Raw genomic sequence first — 21335 nt, 5'->3', positions numbered from 1 at the left:
TGTCTAATAATTTCTTTGAAATATTCAGCGGCCGCGAAACGTTCGAGTTGGAATTTCGACCGCAGATCGTATCCCGTTATCGTACGCGCATCCCGGAACCGGTGAGCCCGATCTCGGCAAGTTAATTTCGTTGGATTTTCAAGTAACTTACCCTCGCAGAACAGGGTGACATCGGTGAGACTCTCGCTTTTGAATAGGTTCGAGAACGTCGTTGCCAAATTGCTGCCAAAACTGTTCCACTTTAGGCAGAACTGCTGCTGGTGAGAGTCCATGATGCCACCCTTAGGCTCAACTCCGTGGCCTTCACCGTCCCTCTCGCAGCCACCTTGCAGTGGATATTTACCTCCTTGATCGCGCTCGTGCCCAATTGCTCGTCCAGCTGCACAGAAAGCAGTATACGTTAGCGATAGGCGGCTCTTCACGAGACATAGACTCCGCGTATGGATATTAAAAAGCGATTAAACCGAAAGGACAATCTAAAACTTGAGTCCACGAAAATTACAAGTTCGACGGAATAGTCGAGTGGCCGAGAGATTCGCGGTTTTTTTTGTGACGGCCGACGTCACCGGCCTCGAACGTTGGATGTTGATAACTTGGCGATATCAGGTACCTCACAAACGCGACGTACCTCTCTCTCTCTCTCTCTTTCTCGACTCGCTGGCTTCGTGCGTAATATGTTTACGTGATGGAGAACTAGTGGACGTGTAGAGGAGCAACGGCGTCAAGCCGCACTTTCGCGCGCGCGTTTCCGGTGCGGAACGCACAGACTACTCCAGTTCTTCAGAGTTCACGCAGGCGAAGCGTTTCTTCGGTAGTCACGAACCGCACGGTGCCGGCCGCGTCATGTCAAAAATTCGCCGCATTTCCGCGACGTCCGTGATTAAAAAAAGAAAAAAAAAATACAGCACCGAGAGTGCGAGGAGAACTTTTACCGCAGGCAGGGCGTGTCAGCGAGCGGAACGCAGTCGCTTGCTCATTCAACGTATCACGAAGACGCGACGACAACCGCCTCGACCGGCGACGTCGCCTCGAAGTGCACCTTTGGGATCTCCGCTTCGCGTCCCGGACGGACACGTTGCCACTAAACCGGAAGTAGAAGGAAAGGAAAGTTACGGAGCCCGGCGCCGCGCGCACGTGTCTTCTACGCGGCGCATGACCCGGTGCGTTGTAGACGCCGCCCGACCTACCGACCGACTGGTGCCCACCTCGCCGAGGGTGCGTAAAACGCGCGTGAAAGCAGAACTCTCGCGTGTGTGTCCCACAGCGCGGGACCAATGACGCCACCGGTCGCGCGGGCGATGAATAGACGACTGGGCTATACGCACTTGCCGGCCGAAATCGAGTCACCGGCTTGCACCGCGCATCGGCACATGAACGAATCGCGCGTGACTGTCGTTGTTCGCGGCCCGGGCCCGCGCGGTCGCCGTGCGGGAGGATACACCGCCGCGCGGGAGCCGAAAAATCGCGGGAGCACGAGCGAGAGGGAACGAGGAGGCGGCGTAGCGGATCGCTCGAGCGGCAGCCAGGAAAAAGAGAAAGAGAGATGCGAGGGGGACAAGGGAGAGCGCGGTAACTGAGGGACCCGCGCTGGGGTATCTCCGAGAAGAGTGTGAATATGGGTCATCGGTGGCGATGCAAATGCGGTTACACGAAACGTCGGCGTGTGGGGGGGTTTTTTCGGGCACCCGGCAAAACGCGGCATCGCGGGGCAAGGGGGACGGAGGGTCCACCGGGTGGGTGGCCAAGGGCGGGGGATCGACGATTCGGCGGCTTCCTCGGACGGGTAGGGATCGCTGGTACGGCGAAGCGATTGCTTAAGGCTAGAAGTTTCGGCTCTCGCGGTGCTCCCCCTCCTGCTTTTTTTTTTCTTTTTTTCTTCTCTCTATCTCTATCCTCCCCCTCCTCCCTGTTCCTCTCTCTTTCTCTTTCTTTCCGCGTCGAAGAACTTTTTCACTCTTTCGCACTCGTTCTATCTCGTCCGTCTCATTTTTGAACGTTATCCTCGGCCCCTCCGCGTTCCCTAACGCTTCTAAGGTATCGCGCCGCGTCCCCACTGCGCTCTCGTCCAAAGTGTCCCAGGGCCGCATTGCGGGAGTGAAACGTCATACGGGAATCACGCGGCGGACAAAAAAGAAAAAAAAAAGAATCTCCGAGCATGGCCGGTCCGCAGCCTTGATAAGCGCATTCGCGCGCGTGATGTCAAGGCGGCGGTGATTTGCATACGCCGAGTGAAATTCGTTGGCGTACCAAACGTCTGGAAATTCACCGTGTGTCTCTTATCTACCGCGGCTGTCACGGGGCACGGTCGCGTAGCGTGCCCGAATTCGGATCAAAAATCAGCGGAGCAGCGCGATCGATGCCCATCGCGCTAGGAACCACCGGTGGCACGAAAAGCGCGCAAGGCGGAGGGGAAATTTAGGCGTTGGAGGCGCCTCGAGAGTTGCGTGGCTCCGGAACCGCGCGAAAGGAGAAGCGCGCGCGCGCTCGCGCGCGGGGGAGGGAGACGAGCAAGGGCGAGGTGGAGGAAGAGAAGGCGGCGGAGGTGGTCGAAAAAGAGCGCAGGGAAGAGGTAGAGAGAGAGATGTACGCATCGCAGAGAGCATAGGTGGGGACCGCGGCATCGCGTTGAGGCAAAACGCACGCTGGTCGGTAAAGGGAGAGGAGGAACCGAGAGGGAGGCTCAAGGTCGCGGTGGGGCCGCACGCGCGTTTCGGCCGCGCATACACGCACGCGTATCCCCGCGTTGCGCACGCACGCGGTGTACGTACGTCGGCTGCAACACGGGCGTGTGCACGAGAGGCGAGCGAGCGCGCGCGCGTTTGGGCGCGCTGCAACGTAGGTCGAGGGCACGCGAGTGTATGTGTGCGTGGAGTACGCGCGCGCGTTCCCCAGCGTCGTAATTCGGCGCTCTTATGGCGGCGGTATTATGTCATCGCGTTCGTTGCGTTGGAAAAACAGAGGCCCCGGTCCCTCTCGCGGCTCGCTTCTCGAAAACGTATGTGCACGGAAAGGGGGAGCTCCACCGGGCGCGTATCGGCGATCCGATCTCCGAATTGCGGAGAGACGCGAATCCGTCCCCCGGCTCGCGTCTCTCTTTCTCTCCTCGCTCGCGCGGATGTTTTTATTCGCGTGAAAATTTCGCAGTGGCCAAGAAAAAAAAAAAGAAAAAAAAAAAAGAAATCAAAGCCGCCGGACCGGTCAAAAATAGACGCCGCCGCTCCGATCTTGCAGCGTTCGCATAATACGCGCGAGCTTCCGCGATCGCGCGAGATACCGTAATCCGATATACGTCGACGGCAGCCGGTCGACGCGAACAGCCCGAGCCGATCTAACTTCCGCGAGGCGGAGAATTTCGAACGAAATGGAAAAGAGAAAGGAGAGCGACGTGGGTTTGAGGAGCGTCGTTCGTCGTCGCGGGGATGCTCGAATACGAGGCCGGGAACGGTATTGCCCGACGAGTGTATGGAAAAGGATAGCCGTCGTGATGTCGAGTTAACGCAAACGAGAAGGGGAGTCGTCTTCTTATACGAAAAGTACGTGTCGTGGCTCCGACGAGAAAAACACGAACGGCGCCTGCTTCAGCGAATGTTATTATTTTTCCTTTTTTTTTTTTTTTTTTGTGGGGCGTCTTTTAGCAATAAGTGCGATATAGGTTAAGTAATAGGAGAAAGTCGTTGTTGGTTTCTTTCTTCATTTTTCCCCTTTTCCAAGAAGGAAACCGTATTAACGCGTTCCCGTGAACACGGACCAGTCCCGATTCGATTCGGCTAAGTAAGCCAGCGCCGTGCGCTTGATATGCTCAATGCGCTTTGAGAACGCGGCTAGCGCTTTCATAGGAAGTGCCGCCCGTTATTACGGTCAAATTGGAGTCGCGCATACGGGGGATATCAGCGGCAATTTAATCGTAAAGATAGATGGGAGAGACTTCTAGTCTTAATTCCTGCAGCGTAGCCGCCCTTGCGGCACCGAATGCGGCGTCGGCGTTCCATCGAACAAGCGTGCGTTTTCATTAAGCCCGGCCCAATCTACGTAATGAAAATTTATAGTTCACACCGGAATTACGGTTTACACACCGGAACGTAAATAAGAAGAAAGTAATGCCGCGTCTCTGGATTAAGGCCGAGTCGAAAGCGACGAGCGTCAGAAATCGGAATTAATAAATTTTGCGAAGGAGCTGCTTTCAGGGGAAGGAGAAAAAAAAATTTGATATTTTAGTTTATTCCGCTCCGACTTCGTTAGGACCGCGGCATACCGCACCGAAAGACGCGGAAGACAGATGAAGGAATGAAGGGATATTTGCATGAATCCCGGCAATAATCGCTCGAGGGTGGAGGAAACGCGTCCAAAAGGGTTGGCTGGCCCGACGAGAATGCCCGAGCGAGAGGCGCAAATACGTTCGACGCCGATAATAGGATGGTTCGAGTATAAACGGCGAGAGGGAAACGCGCGTTCTCCGTTTCGGGGTAAAAGATAACGGGGATTATTAAGACAATAGCGATCCCGCTCTGATTTCGTTCCATCTCCCATTAGGAGAGAATTGAAAGGATTGTACAAATTGAATCACCCGCGTTCGTTATTTTAAGAAATCAATGAGCAACGCGCGATCGTCGTCCACTCGCGCGGCGTCCGCGCGAGCTTGGAATCTGCAAAGCCAGATAGATACAGGCGGGTGATAATAACGTCACCGCGAAGCTAATTGAGCGCAGCGGAAGCTAATTTCGAGGTCAATGTCTCGGAGACTAGTTCGAGATAACAAGTTGCCGGCGCGCAATAAAACGCTTTAAAACGAGATGCGAAAAAAAAGCTGACATTTTCACCGATGGGAGTAAAATAACGCGATGCTTTATTTTTTTTTTTTTTCTTTCTCGCGAATCGTCACCGTACACCCATTTCAATCTACCGCGATGATGTAAGCGAATTTTTGCCAGCGACGAATAATCGAGGGATCGTGCGCCTCGGTGTTGACGGCTCCTGGGGACGATCCGCATGCAGCGTGCATTCTTTGATAATTCGATTTCGCAAATAATTAATTCGCGATTAACACGTAAAATTGTAGAATGCCCCGCGAAACGTATACGCGAGTGCTTAAAAGAAAGAAAGAAAGAAAGAAAGAAAAGTTAAAAAAAAAAAAAAAAAAAAAAAAAAAAAGAACGGAACACCCTCACCGTAACTACAGCTTCACGAGTCCTCGGCGTAACGTGTCCAGGGATGCGCTCTCGCCGCGGCGGTCATACTAACGTCTATCGTCTTTCAGGTGGTAGTCGCGCGATTCGGCTAAACGCCGTGATTCATTCACGGGAACGATAGACGGAAGCGCGGAGCGAAAGTTACACTGCGATTATATCACGATAGTCAACGTGACGGCCACAGCGCGGACGCGAAATCAATGCCAGTCATTCCGAGGGTGATACTATCCTCCTCCGAGTCGCACTGGAGCGCGAATGAAGCGTGCGCGCCGAAAACGCCCAGCGCGAAGCACGATCTGAATTGGACTGTTCTACGGGTTATGCCCAGCTCGTCCACCTTCCCCTCTTCTTCGTTTTCTTTCGCGGGCTCGTTCCTCTCGCGTCTCGGCGGCGGCCCTACATTTTGGGCCGACCTAGCAGTGCGCCTACTAGAAAACTTTATCATCAGTCAAGCGACCGACGTGACATTCTAGCGCCCGCGATGCAACACCCGTACCCCGATTCCGAGTCGGAAAGTAGAACTTCCAGAATGCGTTTCTCCTCTTTTGGAAGCGCATTCCTTTCCTAGCCGCCAAAGCTGAGCCGGACCCTTTTCCGTAGATACGGCGCGGCCGCTCGACTCTTTTAATTACTGTCACGAAGTTCTCTGCAGCTACGGTTTTAATAAAGGGGGTGCTATTATAATACGGAGCTTTGTACGGAGTACTCGGGGAGCCTCGTTAATAAGGAGCCTCCGAGTAAATGGTCTCGAAAATTGTCGCGCACGCGGAAGTCGCGTTGATTTTTTTTTCTTTTCGTGCGCTCGCAGCCGCGGGAATGGTTTTTCTAACCGGCGCGTATAACGTACGGCGTCCGCAATAAATTTTCCGAATGGAGGTCGTTAGCGGGCGGTTCCGCCCCGCGGGAGCTATGCGCGTTTTTTCTTTTTTTTTTCAAGAAGCCGCAGACGACACACCGGGGAAGGAAATTAGGTGGAAGAAACGGAACGTACGTTCCGTTTTTATGACGCCACGAATGAAACGCGACTTCCGCTGAGATACCGCTATAGCGCATAATGCACGTATGGCGACGTGCTGCACGTGCACGCACTTCAGAAACAAAGGAAGCGTTGAAATCATGGTATACTCGCGTAAAATGACCGACGATTTATCTACAATTTTGCCGAAGTAGTTACAACGCTAAAAGCGTTACAGCTAAGGAAATAATGTTGGCGTGAGAATTTTGCGAGTAACATTGGCTATAGAATAACGAGTTTTCTATGGCCTGTGTGAATCGTAGACGAACACGAGATATTTTAAGAACGCATTCGAAAACATTTAAATTAAAATTTATACGCGGTGATTATTTCGCTGAGGATATCGTGACTGTCTACAGTCGCGCCGAGTCTATATATATTCGATTGCAAATAAAAAAAAAACTGTAGCTGTCCTATATTAATATTACAAGCAGGAATAATGTCATATTTTATGCGGTGCCAGCGTAAACCAAAATTTTTTTTTTAAACAATTAATAGGAAGAAAATTTGTTTACTTTTTAATGGTCACAATAAAAATGAAACAAAGTAATTGAGAAACCAGAACACAAACAACGAATAACAGCTTGACCCGTTCGAGAATCATCACGCGAGTCGATCGATTTCCTGTTCCACTGACGTGTTAAAACCAAATCGCAATCGTTTCACCAATTACAAGAAGCGCTACATGAAATTTCACTATTTCACACCACGTTAGTCGCTTTCGCGGGTTAAAAGGGTAACGTCTCTCATCCGTGCGACACCGCTCTGTCGGACCAAGTTCGAAGCCGCCCCCTCGCGATCTCCCATCGCCCGACACGCATCGATCCCGATCCAAACAAACGAGGTGTGCCGCGAGTAATCGCCCGATGCCGGACCGACGATCGCGCGACAGGTGGAGGACGCACGGCACAATAACGACAGCAATAACAGCAACAACTCGGTCGTACCTGGCGGATGAAGCCACCATGGATTGACCAGGGATGGTCTTTGGTTGCTGGGGCCCTCGCCAACAGGGGCATACATCCTCCTCCGACTACGTCACGCCCGTCACTGCCGCCCCGGTGCGCGATTGCACCCCCGACTGCCTTCGCAAGCCCGCGGCCGGCGGCCACCCTCCACCCGCGGGATTCCAGTCTCCTCTCCCCTTCCCGAAGTGCGCGCGTACGCAAGAGGGTTGCAAGGTTACCGGCGTACCGTACCCTCGACCCTGCGCCCACCCGCGTCAACCCTCGCGCGAGCGTTCGCTATCGTATCGCCCTTCCTGCCCGTTCGTGGCGTCCTCCGAACCTCGCAAACCTCCCTCGCGGCCAACCAACCCCTCCGCCAGCGACGACGACTCTGCCCCTTCCTCCCGCGGGAGAGAGCCGAGAACACGGAGCACCATCGCCGCCCCCGCATCGTTCTCCCCGGCGCCCTTCCTACGCAGCCACGGCCATCACTTTCGCTGGAAAGTCCTCGGAGGCCGTTAGGAAGCCCAGGGCTGACGCTGCAAGGGGTAACGAACGGCCACGAATCTTTTTTCCTCGTCTTCTACTCTTTTTTTTTTCTTTTTCTTTCTTCTTCTTCTTCCTCTTTTTCCACTTTCTCTTTCCCACCCGCTGGAGAAGAGAGATTCTTTCGCGCGATCGATAAAATAATTTAACTACCGGCTATACCGAATAACGAAGAACGGAAGCGCCGGACGCGGCGGCGCCGCCGAGGAATCGACAAAATAAGCTCGTTGCTACGTAATGGGCGCAGCAGAAAATGCCGAAGAGCATCGCGTAGGCAGAACATTGGATATACCACGTCGATCGCAGCCGATTGCTTCGCCGGCGAGGAAACGGCTTATGGCTTTAAGGATGAGCTTGAAAAATTCGAGCGTGTATTACGTCACAGAAATAGATAGAGATATATAATAATTCTATTAATCGCTTTAAATGTCGCGGACGTCGTAGATAGATATTAGCCCCTTTTATTCAACCCTATGTCAACCATAAATTATTGATTGCGTATAAACGGAACTTTCGTTAAACGAAGTAATCGAGGAAACGTTCTTATGTCATTGAGAATTATTTTGACGATTAATTATTTTCTCACAGCGCATAAATTTTTTATAATTAAAACTTTCATAAACGCGCGATAGCTTTGGTTGGCTTGAATCAAGTATTTACGCGCGGCGGTGGTTTCGGCCGAGCCGTCCTAACGAAGGGTCGCGGCACCTGCATTCGAAATTCTTCGTGATAATGAACGCGCAGAGCTTCACAGAATCTTTTCAACGCGCTCGTAGAAAGTATCCGGCCGCGGTCTAATAATTAAGATCGAAGGCCGTAATATACATGCACGACATTTGTCCCCTGCACAAAATTTGTTAGTCAGATTAGGCAGGTGACTCCGAATACGTCCTCTCAAAGATGCTACCAGCTTAGGGATCGATATTAAGACTCGGTGCTACATTATGCAGCGCGCCGATCTATACCGGCGACGTATCCGGTGATACGAACCGCGTAATATTTTACTTCCTCTTCTATAACGAGTGTATTAATGCGCGTGAACGCGAAGCTTTTAATAGCCTAAAGGTATATTTTAATTGCGTTCTACAATCGTGGTGCTGAACGAACTAAGAAAAAATGAAGGTAAAATCGCGTGTCGTTAGAAAACGTTAAAACTCTTTTCACGGGGATTCGTAACACGAAATAGAGGTACGCGTAACGTTCGTGGGGCGATCGATAACAGGACCCGTTATTAGAATCCGTCAAAATAAAGGAAAAATGTCATGGATGCAGGCGCCGATGACATTTCCTCTCTCGTGGCGGAGGCAATCTCAAATGCCGATGAGATTCCTCGCGAAAATAGAAACTCCTCGGGTACATATACGCACACATCCGGGCGGGTTTCGGAACGACTCCATAAATAATCGACACGTTCCTGAGATCAACCCCGGGTTGGAGGGGAGAACAACCTTGCAAAAGCCTTCGAACTCCGTGCGTGCGTAGCTTCGGCGATAGTGGAGGGGCTCTGAATTTTCGGAGGTCGGTAGAATGGTCGAGAGCACGAAGGGGGTTGAAGAGAATGACGAAGGGTCCGGGGGGTAAAGGGACGAGGGCATCGGCGCGAGAGGGGAAACGCGGAATGGCGGCAGGAAGCAGAGAGGAGGAGGCGGCGGAGGATGATGATGCGAGGGCGGCAAGGGAGGCAAGGGCGACCGAGGGGAAGAACCCGAGCAACCTGCACCCGGCAACAGCCCCCGACTTCGGAAGAACTAATCATTAACCTCCTTTCACCCTCCCCGAATGCTGCCGTTCTAACTCGACCACCTTCGCTTCACTTTCACCTGCGCCTCTCTCTCCTGCCTGCCACCCCATCTTCCCTCCGTTTGCGCCCCCTTACACCGACCCCTTCACTCTCACTTATCCTTCCCTCCCTCGTTTCCTTCCTTTCCCTTTCATCCTGAAGGTTTCCCTCCGTTTTCCCTCTTTCCTACTCCACCCTTACTCTCCTCCGCCCACGCTGCGCCGAGCGCTGTGTGTTTACGATTACGATTACTCGCGCCCTCGCTCCTCGCCGCTTCCTCTCTCGCTCTCGATCTCGCCCCCGTTCTATCGACCTCCAAACCTTGTCGCTACTTTCGGTCTATCTAACGCCCGCGACGCGATGCACGCAGCGTCGTGGCGCTTAAAGTCGAGGGTCTCCTTTCGACCGGCGCGCAAAAGGAAGAAGAACGGTTCTGTCACTCGCGGCTATTATTTCTTGATAATAACGAGGGATGAACGTAGCTCGGTCATTACGTGATATCGAGAGAAAGTGGCGTTCCCAGCTGTCCCTTTCCTTCGCAAAACCGAAAGATATATTCGATCTCTACCGTTCGGCTAAGAACAAAGTCCGGTGACACGTGATGTAACGAAAGAGAAATGTTAAGAACAGTCTCTATCGAATCGATGAATAATTCATCTCTTCGACGCTTGAACTTTATCTCAATATGAAAGATGCAGCGCTCCCGCGTGACCAATATTTTAATGTATAATAAATGAAAGTCATAAACGCAAACGAACACGTTGAACTAGAGGAACTGCGATTACGTTGACCTAATAGATTTTTCGATAAATACGGGGACAACGCCGGACACAGATGTGTTCTTTAATTCAACCCTTCCCAATTACATTTGTATCGCCGTGAACGAAAGGTGTGTGCGCGCGCGTGCTTTCTTAGCGACAATTGTCGCTGTAAATAATTCAGCAGGCGGTCGGGGAAGGGCGGCTGACGTTCACACAGATATCTTTACGGGCAATCGATGCCGCGGGAAGTTCGGCGTCGAAAATACGAGCCCGGGCACAACGTACCAAATTACATCGTTTTCTAGGACTACGTGGCAATTGGCCTTTTATCCGCCACCATATCTTGATTTATGCGCCAGGTTCCTAGACGATAGGATCGCCGCGCGCGATGCCGAAGTCAAAGGGGTGGCCAATATGGCGCGCGGAACGCAACGGCGTGGTGAACAAGAGCCCCGTGAACAGATTACGAAAAATGTATAAAAGAAAAAAAAAAAAAGAAATCGTAAACGAGCACATAGAATCCGAGTATAGCGAGTAAGTATAGCGAGAGCAACGCGCGAGCAACGAATTAGTTCGCGCGAGTACATTTAGTCGCCGGTGAACCTCGACCTTTCGCGGATACCAGAGGTATCGATTCATTGATGCGAAACGGCAGAAAAAAAAAAAAAAAAAATACGACGCTGCTTCGTTTCGTATGCTTCTCGCGAAATTTGTGAATTATAGAAATTCGATATCTCAGGGAAAAAAAAAAAAATTAGAAAGGAATAAATAAAAAATGAACAAGATAACGTTCCGCAGATCTTCACCGGAGCGTTCGATGAGAAATGTTTCGCTGATCGATTTTAGATTGCCGCGCGGATCCCACGAAATTAATAACGTTTGCGAATGTAGACCGCCCGGGTGCCTCGTAAATCGACTCTCGCGAAATACGCGGCGAAGTACGCGCCCGCGTGCGAAGGTCGGAGTCAGTGGCAGAAGGGTGGCAGCCCGAAACGCGTGAGCAAGGGGTCGCGGGGGGACGAGGGGAGGCAAGATGCAACGCACATCTATTGATTCTCCTCCAGCGTGAAGGCCCGCGTGCTGCGACGGGGTTCCGCTCACTTTCTCCGTCTCTCTTTCGCCTTTCCTTCCCTGTCTCTCTTTCTCTCGTTATGACGCACGCAATTTCGCGTGCGCGCACGCATGCAGGAGGGAGAAACGAGTGCGCTCGGTAGATGCAGGGCACAAAGCAGCAAAGGAGTCTCGTCCTGCGCCGTCGGTGGCGAGAACGAAAAAGGGGAGAGCGCGAGAGAGAAAGAGAGAGAGAAGGAGACGGAAAACCCGAAAAAAAAGAGAAAAAAAAAGAAAAAAAGGAAACTGGATTCTGCGAGAGAAGACAGCTCCCTTCTTCCGCGCGCGCGCGTTTGCGCCGCACTCTCGGCCGCGTTTTTCTCGCTCGCTGACGCATAAGAATTAGAATGCCAGGAACCCGACGGCATTTGCATTGCAACTCGTGCCCGCTCAGCCTCTGCACTTGCAACTTTCTCGGCGATTCGGGGTTGGGTAACGATCGTCTTTGCGAACAACGGGTACAGTCTCGACCAGAACAAGGTTGCGAAGGGTGGCCCGAGGAGGGGTGGACAGTAGAAATCGCCGAAGGAGAGCACGCAATTCGGATAATTGATCGATGGCGAGGAAAAAAAAAAAACCCGGAGCACGCGAAAACGCCGTATCTACACGCGTCCCTTACATCCTCTATCTTTTTTGCGACAATGTAATTAACCATTTTCGCGATAACGTAGTACACGATTCCCGCATGTCTCCGTTGCGATTCAAAAGCCTCCGCCGTAAAGCCGCGGTTTCTTAACTCGAAGAAATCCGCGCAATTTCGTTGCCGGCAAACGAATTTAATCCGTCGTTGCCGATTCGAAAGACGCGAGACTTTCCCTGTTCGAATTCGAGGAAAGCTTTGCGAAAAACACTAACGATACACAACATCGACCGACCAAGGTCTAAGATTGATACATCGGTAGCCGACTCTTGCTTTTCGCGTGAATTTTGAATATGCATCGACGACGCTCGCTGCTCGCGTAGCATCGGACGAGACCCGGCGTCTTTATTTTCGTAAATAGAAACGGAAAGGTCGGAGCGTGCACGAAGCTCCGAAGTGGTCTCGACGAGCCGCGAATGCGGTGGTTGGTCTCGAGGTTAACCGTTAACCGGAGATGCAAAGCACGGCTCACGTGTACGGAAATCGTCGAATGACCCAGGCGTGCAGATACACAAACACATGCCCTCTTTTCCTCCCTTCCGATTCGAGCCTGGTGCCGGTATTCGCGTTACCAAAGAAGAGACGAGGTGCGAAGAAGCGCGGCACCGCGAGCTCGTATAACGGTTATTGCGCGTATTTAAAATAAATGCGAGAGTACAATTCCGGCGGCTTTAATTCCAAATCGGAGCTCGGAGCCTCTCGTCGTTTGCCGTAAATCCCGCGTTACCGAGACTTGTTAAAAGACTGCGAGAGGAACTCGATTAATAAGATTTATACGCGAGAGACAGGGATTTGTACGCGAAATTCCAGAAAACCGGCGAGAGTCGATCGGCTATTAAAACTTGTCGCGAATGACGGAATAAATTTAGGATTACGGCTGAAGGTACGAATGAACGAATCCGATCGATCGCTCTTACTTCCCCGATTACTGATATTGTCAATGCAGCGTGTGCCTTGCCGGCTTTTGTAGCACGCGTTGAAGTTTTACGGAGAAGAATGCGATATCAACAATGCGCGGCGACGTAAGTTAGTCGCGAATAAAAAAAAAAAAAAAAAAAAAAAAAAGAAAGAAAGAAAGAAAAGAAAAGAGAGGCGAGGCAAGAATTTTCTTCCGGCTCGCAAAAACGACTGCGCGGAGAATGCCACGTCGAGTTGAATGAATTAGAAATAAATCTACGCAAGAAAGCTTATTAGATGTACGAGGGGGAAAAAAAAAGTTCGCGTTTCGAAAGATAATGGCGTGAGAAGATAGGTCCTGCTTATCGCGCGACGTTGACGTTCGTTTCATCCAAAAAAAAAAAAAAAAAAAAAAAAACCGACTGTCGTACGTTATTCTGGCCGCATTATGCGTTAAAATAATTGAAATAACAAGCTATTTCCGTGCCTAAATAAACACTTCGAATATGGAAATAATCAGATCAGTAAACAGGCAAGTCGCTGGGCGTATTTTCTATCCGTTCGCCGCGTACCTGTCAATCAACGGCCGCAATCGCGCGATCGCCAATTTGCGATTGTCTCAATTATCGACTCGAAACTCCGAAACGAAAAGCTGAAGGCACTTCGTTTCGAAGGGGAGAGAAAAATAGAAGCGCAAGCGACTCACCTGATGATACAATAGTGCAGTGCTACTCACCGGCAATTGGGGCGCGCTTCCTTGAGTTTTCCCTCTCTCGCTTGTTGCCGCGACGACGGCCTCTCCTGCTCTAGGGCTTCAACCCTTTCGGCGAAGCGGTGCGGCTCGCTGACGGCGCGCGACCGGACAATACATCGTCGGCGATGCGTCGCCGGCGGCGGTTCCGAGTGTCAGTTCCGGGAGGAGAGTGAGATGGACGTAAGGCGGAAGAGAGATGGAGAGTGGGAGAGTCAGCTGGTCGGCGAGGGGGTTGACGCGCGTCCGCTAATGCGTGCCCGGCGAAGTACAAAGGCAGGCGACGCCGCGCACCGGCTTTAGTCTAACAAACAAACAAACTTTAAACGTGGTGGCGATTATAGATTCACGTCGCGCGCGATTCTTTCGTCCGTACGCTGCCAGCAGCGAACGTGAACAATCGAGGTGAGACCGGCAGCGATCGCCCGGCGATTGCGATGACGATTGCCTGACGCGCGCTGGCAGGATTTCGGTCGTGCCGCCGATCGCTGGCGCCTCCTCGCGGTAGCCGAGGTAACGCCACCGCAACCCCCTACCCTCTCTTGTAATTTTGTTGCAAGAGTGACGAGAGGGTGATTTCTTAGTAGCAACGGACGTTACGGATCTCGCAGGTGACATTGCTTTTTTTTTTCTTTTTTTTTTATAAATAAAAAGAAAAGTTGCACGCACGACGCATATGTCTGATATCTTAATATTTTTAACTACAACGGTAATTAGATATAACGCTATTGATTACTATAAACTAGGAAGATCGCGCTTACAAATTAAGCTTCTTAGATTTTCACTTAACGTTTATTCTATGACCGGTACAACAGTTACGTTGCATCAGCGATGTTCGGACAAGGCTCTCCAATTAGTTTCAAGAAACATATAAAACACACGTTTTACAGAATTTACAGATTTTCTAACGTTGCCGATAACAAAGAGTTATGCCCGCGGAGAGCATTCTTTTATAAATTATTTTATTATTTGACTACAAATATCTAATAGTCATTAACCAACAACGAGTAGGTTGTCCTCCGTGAATTCGTAGGGTGGTACTTCGAGATTCAGCGGGGCCGGTCCTTTCCTGATCCTACCGCTAGCATCGTAGTGCGAGCCGTGGCACGGGCAATAGTAACCACCGAATTCTCCTGCGTTGGCGATGGGCACGCATCCCAAGTGCGTGCAAACGCCTAGAACGACCAGCCACTTGGGATCTTTTACACGAATGCTATCTTCTTCTGGATCGCGGAGGGTCGCGACGTCCACACTGGCTTCTGTCGCGATTTCCGATTGACTTCTGTAAATTTTAAAGTGTGAACATTAATTTCAACTATTTTTCACTGTAACTTATTATCTTTTTCTATGATTTATCTACCCATCATCAAACTATCAAGTTAACTCTCTTAAATTTACCTGTGTCGTACAAACAGAGGCTTTCCACGCCATTTGAAGACAGCACTCTTGCCCTCAGGGATAGACTCCAGCTTTATCTCAACCTTTGACATAGCGAGCACATCAGCCGACGCGCTCAGTAGTCCAGCCAGGTCGTGCACAAGTACCTTTGCACCATAGACAGTAGCTACCGAGCCACCTGAATGCGCAAGTTCAAAGATGATTAAAAACTGCACGTATTAAAACATAGCAGATGTTTTCCCATGTACTTACCAGCTGCAACAAGGTAGGAGAAACCCTTTCGAGACGGCGCGTTGTCTTTCGACTTTGAGCTCGGGTCTTGAGTCTCATCGTGGCGATAATTTGAGAAATCTGGCCACTGGATGTCAGTGTGTGCCAAACGTCGCTGTTGCACCTGTGTACTAACTGCAATGATACAAATCCATGTTACATCGTCGCTTTAGGAAAGAGCAGCGGAAGATACCTATCAGGATCTTTCGTAAGTTTTATATAAATTTATATCTATAACATTAGTTGAGGCTGTTTTGAGGTAATTTCGCAGGTCTAAGCTCAATTGATAGAACAGCAACCTGCAAAATGCGCAACTACGAATACCGATTATATAATCGCGGATGGTACGAGAGTCGGATTTAATCCCGAGGGATCGCGCGAGCTCGGGCGCTCGTTTCGCAAAGTGGATTTTAGAGCAACGGACGCACCTGCGATTCCCGAGCTTATGCACGTAGGTCCTACAAGGAGATCCTGATAGATGGTCTGCTGGAGTGCTCGTTTGACGGTAGGCGGAATGGCGATCTTTGGCTTGTGAACCTTACCAGTCGCGGCCACGGGCAGCGTGCCGTTCGACACGGCGGTCGCTGTTGCCCGCAGGAACGGCGACAGAGTCGTCGATTTCGCGATCACGTTCATATTTCACGGTGAATACGTCCGTGACAACGAACGGGACGACACATACGCGAGGCTACGCGGAATCACTGCGGCCTTACGCCGCGGCGCGGCGTTACGAGCGAAGTTAACCGCGCGAGCGCGATCATCTGTACCGACATTGGCCGAATCATCTGTCGAGAACGCGGCGGTTTTGAAAAATCAAAAGCTAATTCATGCGTCACTCACCAATTTTTTAAGATAGGATAAATAATGTAATGTAAATTTTTTATGTGCAATGCAGCAAAAATTACTCGTCCCACTTACAGACTGCGGACTCACGTCGCCGAGCGCTCCGCGCGCGCAGTTGCGATGGTCAGAACGGCAAGGTGCGCACGCTCCGGAAATGCGGCTCCCGAAACGGAGTACGCGACAGGCACGCGCGATTTATATGTGCACCGCGGGGAGGATCTGCGCCACGGGAACGAGATAGAAGTGATAAAGCAGCCCGGCGACGATGCCCGCGCCGTCGTGGAGATGACCGAGCCCGGCTGCCGGTGGGTCGCGATCAGTGGAAGTCGAAAGATGTAATCGCTCAGGCGGGCGTGGACGCGTCATCGCGGCAACGCGCTGCGGCCTTACCTTCCTTCCGCTTTTCTCGCGGCGGGGTTTGACGGATCAGCGCGCGAGCAAGCGGCGGCGGGACCGAAGCCCGCGTTAACGACGCGCCGGGAACGGCCTCGCGATGGCGGTCGCGGCGAGCTCCTTCGACGCCTGGCTCAGCAAGAAGCTGCAGGCGCTCAACACGGACGAGGGTGTCTTCGGCACGTACATCAAGGGCATCCTCGAAGGCGACGAGCCCGAGGACGAGAAGACCGAAGCGCTCGAAAGCATACTCGCGGGCATCACGGTGAGTGTGGGCTTACGCGCTGCGAGCGCGTAGCTGCGTTGAGGTTAGAATCGCGGCGCCCGTACGGTCAGCCGGCTGGAAATAGCCACGAGCTCCGAAAGTACGTTTCCACCACCTCCGCGCGTTTAACTCCAGCGAGTCACGTTCTTCCGCGCGCGCGTGCCCCGGTCAGTTGGCCTCGCGCTTTAATTTTTCTTTTTATCTTTGCTCCGTTTTTGCACGCCGAAAATCCGGGCAGAATGCAGACGAAAATGAAAAAAATTAACAAGGGACAAGCACGAGAAGAATTTTAATTTACGTTAATTTCTTGTATTGATCTTTTATGAGATATATTTCACTTTTTATTCCTGTAATTTTTAGTCGAAATAAACAAGTAATAGTCATTCTTATCTGTGTGTCTTGCATGTGATTACGCAATGTATCTTGATACATAGAGTTGCTTCTCTTTCGTTACAGGAGGACAATATTAGCAATCACGTAGCGGAGATTTTAAGTGCGTGGGCAGAATGGTTGCCAACGGAGGAAGTAGCTGCGGCACCTGCACCAACGGAAGACGTCGATGTCAGGCTGGCAAAGATGCTAGAGTCGCAGAGTTTACCCACGACAACCCAGAGAAGCTATACGGAGGAAGAGAAACGAATACGAGAAGCTATATTGGCACAATACAGTCAAATGTCTGACGAGGACAATACCGAGGGAGATGGGGAAGAAGACGGAGCGACCGGCGGAGACTGTGGGATAGAAAAAAATTTGAATGCAGCTACCATCGTACAGCAAGAGAGAGAAAAACGGGAAAAGGCCAAACTGGAGAGCCAAAAGAAAAAGGAAAAAGATAAAGAGGACAGGTAGGAGAATAATCCAGTATTGCACTAAGAGCCTGTTTATATATGACAAATGTATAAGCCTTTTTTTTTTTTTAATAATTTTAGGGAGAAGCAGAAGCAATTGAAAGAAGAAAAAAAAGAGAAAAGAAAAACTCAAAAGGGCGAGAGACGAAGGTAGCATCGAAACAAGAGAATTGGGAAATTTGCTTCGAAATTATCGACTATATATATATGCTGTGGTATCATATATATCTATCTATATTGTCGCGCATGTAACCATCTCCGACAATTATTTAAATTACCCATCGATCATATATTTTCATTAGAAAAATGTGTGTGTAGCAGTCATCTCTGTCATTAGAAGACAACTTTACGGATTCAGTATGAATGAATATGTCTCCAAGGAACAATACTATACATCACGTTATGACGTCAAATCATCCTGTGCCTTCTGTCTTTCTAAAAAAAAATTTCTTTTTTCTCCTAAAAAAGAAAAAGAGGTTCGTTAGGTTACTTACCTTACTCTACTCTTCTATCTCAACTTTCTCTATTGATTTCTAACACTCCTGATATTTAGTCTGTATTCAGAACTCACTAATTAATATTAGCAGCAGGATATTACGTCAATGAACATAGTTCTGAATACCGACGTATCTTTTACTTCTCAACCTGTTTAGCATAATGCGTTGTATCTCATATAAATGGTGTATTTAATATGAGTATGTTAAATAAACTATTTAAATCACTGACATTTAGTATTCAACGTTGCGAGATAAGAGAAGCGTAAGACATACTCCCGCTGCATTTGTATACATATTTTTTTTATTAGTTATATATTTACACACAAGATACCGAGTCGAAACCGAGTCATCTTGGTATTGCATTAATAATGAAAGACAAACGCAGTAAGATAAAAACAAACGAACAAATGATACAAAAGATGATGCTTCGTATCAGTATATATATATACATATAGTAATATATATACCAATGTTATTATAATCATTTATTACTTAGCAATTCTCTCGTTCGCTATAATTAAATCTGGGGCAGAAATTGACGAACTCGCACTTACATGTTTATAACAAGACATCCGCAATTGAACGCCAGATTACAAATCACTCTATGTACCCCTCGCTCCTACATGTTTATCGGCTATCGTTCTCCCTCGCCATTCTTTTTCCTCCTCGTGCTCTCGAGATATGCTTACTTCCGCACGGATCCGCGTACCGAGATAACCGTTACGGGTCCAGAAGAGCGAAGCGTGCGCGTGGCCGTCGTTCGACAGTCTAAAACGATCCCTCCGTCGCGATGCGCGCCCACAAGATCACTTTACGGTTCTCGAACGAGAGATACTCCCTTGTCGTATGGTCGCTCGCGTCTCTATCATCTAATGAAAATTTACTAGCGCGTCTAATACAAACGCGTAACGCTATGATTGTCCTACTAGGATGATCTACGAGGCTCAGCCATCGCGGCGGTGACTCTTCGTAATTAACATCCCGTAAGGGTGTCCCTCAATCGTCGGACGCGTTATCCGTCACGGAGGAGCACGCGTATTGTACTTAATTTAATTCGATAGTACCTAATCATGTCGTTAAAACTCGTTAATTAGTTGCACACTGATCTAACGGGATAGACGCCGCGCGGAACATTCCTTCGCCGAAGTCGTAGAGAAATCACCTCTTTCTTTCTACCGCGTTCAAATGAGATGCGCATGTTCGGAGCACGTTCGTTACATCCTGGACTAGAAAAAGCGATTGTCTCCCTTTTCCGTCCGCGCCGTATGGAGAAATCGCAGCACACGGCAATGACTATTCGTTCGCAAACGACGAATTGACCAGGTGCGAAGTCGAGCAGCTTTCAGTTGAAGGACATTGAATTTTTACGGATTTTCGCTGTTCTTCGGATGGAAATAGTATACAGGCCATGTTTTTTTTTTTTTTTTACTTTAGTCCCGACTTAGTCAATATCAGTGTCTTTGCTCGCAGTCCATCTGTCTCTTTTAGAGGACAAGGACCCAGTTTGAGTTAACTGACGCCAAACAAACCAACCGCTAAGGTAGTTTTCGCTGTACGAACATGCTTCTTGTATGTTTTTTTTTTTTTTTTTTTCCTTTTTTTTTAGGCGTGCATATGCCACTTATGTAAGTTATGATGCACGTCACGTAGATGATAATACAACCGTCCCGTTTATACAGATACTATAATTTGATCCCGCTGTATACAATAGTGAACACAACTAAGAACTTAAGACTGTACAATTGAACGGTGTTTAGCCTTTTTTTTTAAGGGGCGGAACGCTCTTCGCGAACGAAGTTCTGCGTGTTCTTCACGAACGCCCATTTAACTGTCCTTTATCGTATCCTAGACTTAACTCGTTTTGCTTTGCGCGGTTCCACGTCTCACGTGTATAATGGTATATATATTTATATAATAGATATATATGTGTGTGTGTGTGTGCATAACTATACGCCACACTTTTTCACTTTTTTTCTCTCTCAAGAAGAGTATTCCCTCGCAGACACGCATGCATGCACGCACATACAGTCACGTTTTTATTTTATACACAATTTGATATATCTCGTTCTAGAAATTGTCGCCTCATTACTCTCGTCGATTTTCTTTTTCTTCTTCTTTCATCATTTTTTTAAATTTTTTTTTCTTTTTTTTTTTTTTTTTTTTTTTAAAGAGTAATCGAACGAAACATTTACCCGAGATTTCGTGACGATCGCCGCTACGTCGACATGATTACTCGAGAGCGACTGCTACGAACCCGCTATAATTTGTGAGAATCGTGTATCATTATATTATATGTAATATGCGCTACTTCATCAGTCGTTCGTTAGGGCAGATTCGCCGCACGAATAATACAATTATATATGTAATTCTTAATATTATATTTCCGCTCGCATTTATTGGCCATTCACCGATTATGTTGCGCGATACCACTACGTTTGGTACAATATTAATTGTTCTAAAAGGTCTTGGGATTTAAAGTGGGATCGTTTGTGATGGCAAGTCCAGTTTATTAGTCGTTTAAATTGTCGTCGTGAGACGTTCGTTAACTTTCTGCGAATCAAACTGTAATTTCACAAAAAGGAACTAAACAAGTTTGGTAAAAAAAAAAAGAAAAAAAAATTAAATAAAAATTGAAAGTAAGGCAACATACCGATTTACAAAATGAACTATTTAGGAACAATTTCGTCATGTTTCCAATATAAAATAATAATTTATATCAGTCTCTTGTTTTCGATCGTAATTTGCAAGTATCAATATTCACGTATCTGCTTAAATTTTCGGCCGTGGCAATGAAATACGCGTTACAACTTTAAAAGTGCCTTTAAGAACTGAAGAAGCATGCAAAAACGGAAGATAACGTTTTGCGATGGAAGCTCGAAAGCGGCAAACGACCAAACATGATGCGTCTCGTGTTTTTAATGTTATAATGATGTAATTATTACAAGGTCGTGCGTTTTATGAAACTTTAGAATGGGTACGGGCACATCGAACAATTATCATGTCTAAAAGTAGCCTAACGTTATAATACTATACAATAGATTTTGTTTTCTTTTGTCAAATCCTCTGCATGTCGCAAAATGCTCGCAAGTTTCCGAAAGGGCGCGTCAAATCATAAATTGCTAATTAATGCTAGGAAGCTACGAGCAATGCGTAAATGAGTGGTACTGCGAAGGCGGAGAAGAATCTCA

The 21335-nt window shown here is 48.9% G+C and overlaps 3 protein-coding genes across 6 annotated transcripts in view; 1 reads left to right on the top strand and 2 right to left on the bottom strand.

Annotated features, from left to right (window-relative positions):
- The window catches only part of Chinmo (Chronologically inappropriate morphogenesis), a 45202-nt gene extending 30984 nt beyond the window's left edge, over window positions 1-14218 (bottom strand). Inside the window, exons 1-2 of one of the 2 annotated variants that reach the window (XM_070668315.1) lie at window positions 13619-14218; window positions 152-379 (exon numbers count right to left, since the gene is read on the bottom strand). In XM_070668315.1, coding sequence (XP_070524416.1) covers window positions 152-272 — 121 coding nt within the window. In that variant the 5' untranslated portion in view covers window positions 273-379; window positions 13619-14218. Of the gene's footprint in view, window positions 1-151; window positions 380-7148; window positions 7280-13618 lie in introns of those variants that run through there. The other variant, XM_070668314.1, reaches the window with a different exon arrangement.
- A 185-nt stretch (window positions 14219-14403) lies between these two features.
- Rfesp (Rieske iron-sulfur protein) lies at window positions 14404-16038 on the bottom strand. Of its 2 annotated transcripts, none has more exons than XM_070668316.1 (4): window positions 15730-16038; window positions 15284-15436; window positions 15032-15209; window positions 14404-14915 (listed from the first exon to the last, which is right to left on the bottom strand). In XM_070668316.1, exons 1-4 carry the CDS (start codon window positions 15935-15937, stop codon window positions 14627-14629), a joined length of 828 nt encoding a protein of 275 aa, XP_070524417.1. In that variant the 5' UTR covers window positions 15938-16038; the 3' UTR covers window positions 14404-14626. The 2 variants fall into 2 exon arrangements, with proteins under 2 accessions (XP_070524417.1, XP_070524418.1); XM_070668317.1 differs by having other exon boundaries at window positions 15844-16035.
- A 273-nt stretch (window positions 16039-16311) lies between these two features.
- Window positions 16312-18375, top strand: LOC139109338 (coiled-coil domain-containing protein 43). 2 transcript variants are annotated; one of them, XM_070668318.1, is made up of 3 exons: window positions 16312-16802; window positions 17259-17647; window positions 17732-18375. In XM_070668318.1, exons 1-3 carry the CDS (start codon window positions 16638-16640, stop codon window positions 17802-17804), a joined length of 627 nt encoding a protein of 208 aa, XP_070524419.1. In that variant the 5' UTR covers window positions 16312-16637; the 3' UTR covers window positions 17805-18375. The 2 variants fall into 2 exon arrangements, with proteins under 2 accessions (XP_070524419.1, XP_070524420.1); XM_070668319.1 differs by lacking the exon at window positions 16312-16802 and adding an exon at window positions 16993-17175.
- Window positions 18376-21335: the final 2960 nt, after the last annotated feature.

This window comes from Cardiocondyla obscurior, linkage group LG17, assembly GCF_019399895.1.
Source record: "Cardiocondyla obscurior isolate alpha-2009 linkage group LG17, Cobs3.1, whole genome shotgun sequence".
In the NCBI taxonomy this organism is placed as follows: Eukaryota; Metazoa; Arthropoda; class Insecta; order Hymenoptera; family Formicidae; genus Cardiocondyla; species Cardiocondyla obscurior.
The sequence above is the reverse complement of the archived record's forward strand: the minus strand, read 5'-3'. Positions and strand labels throughout refer to the sequence as shown.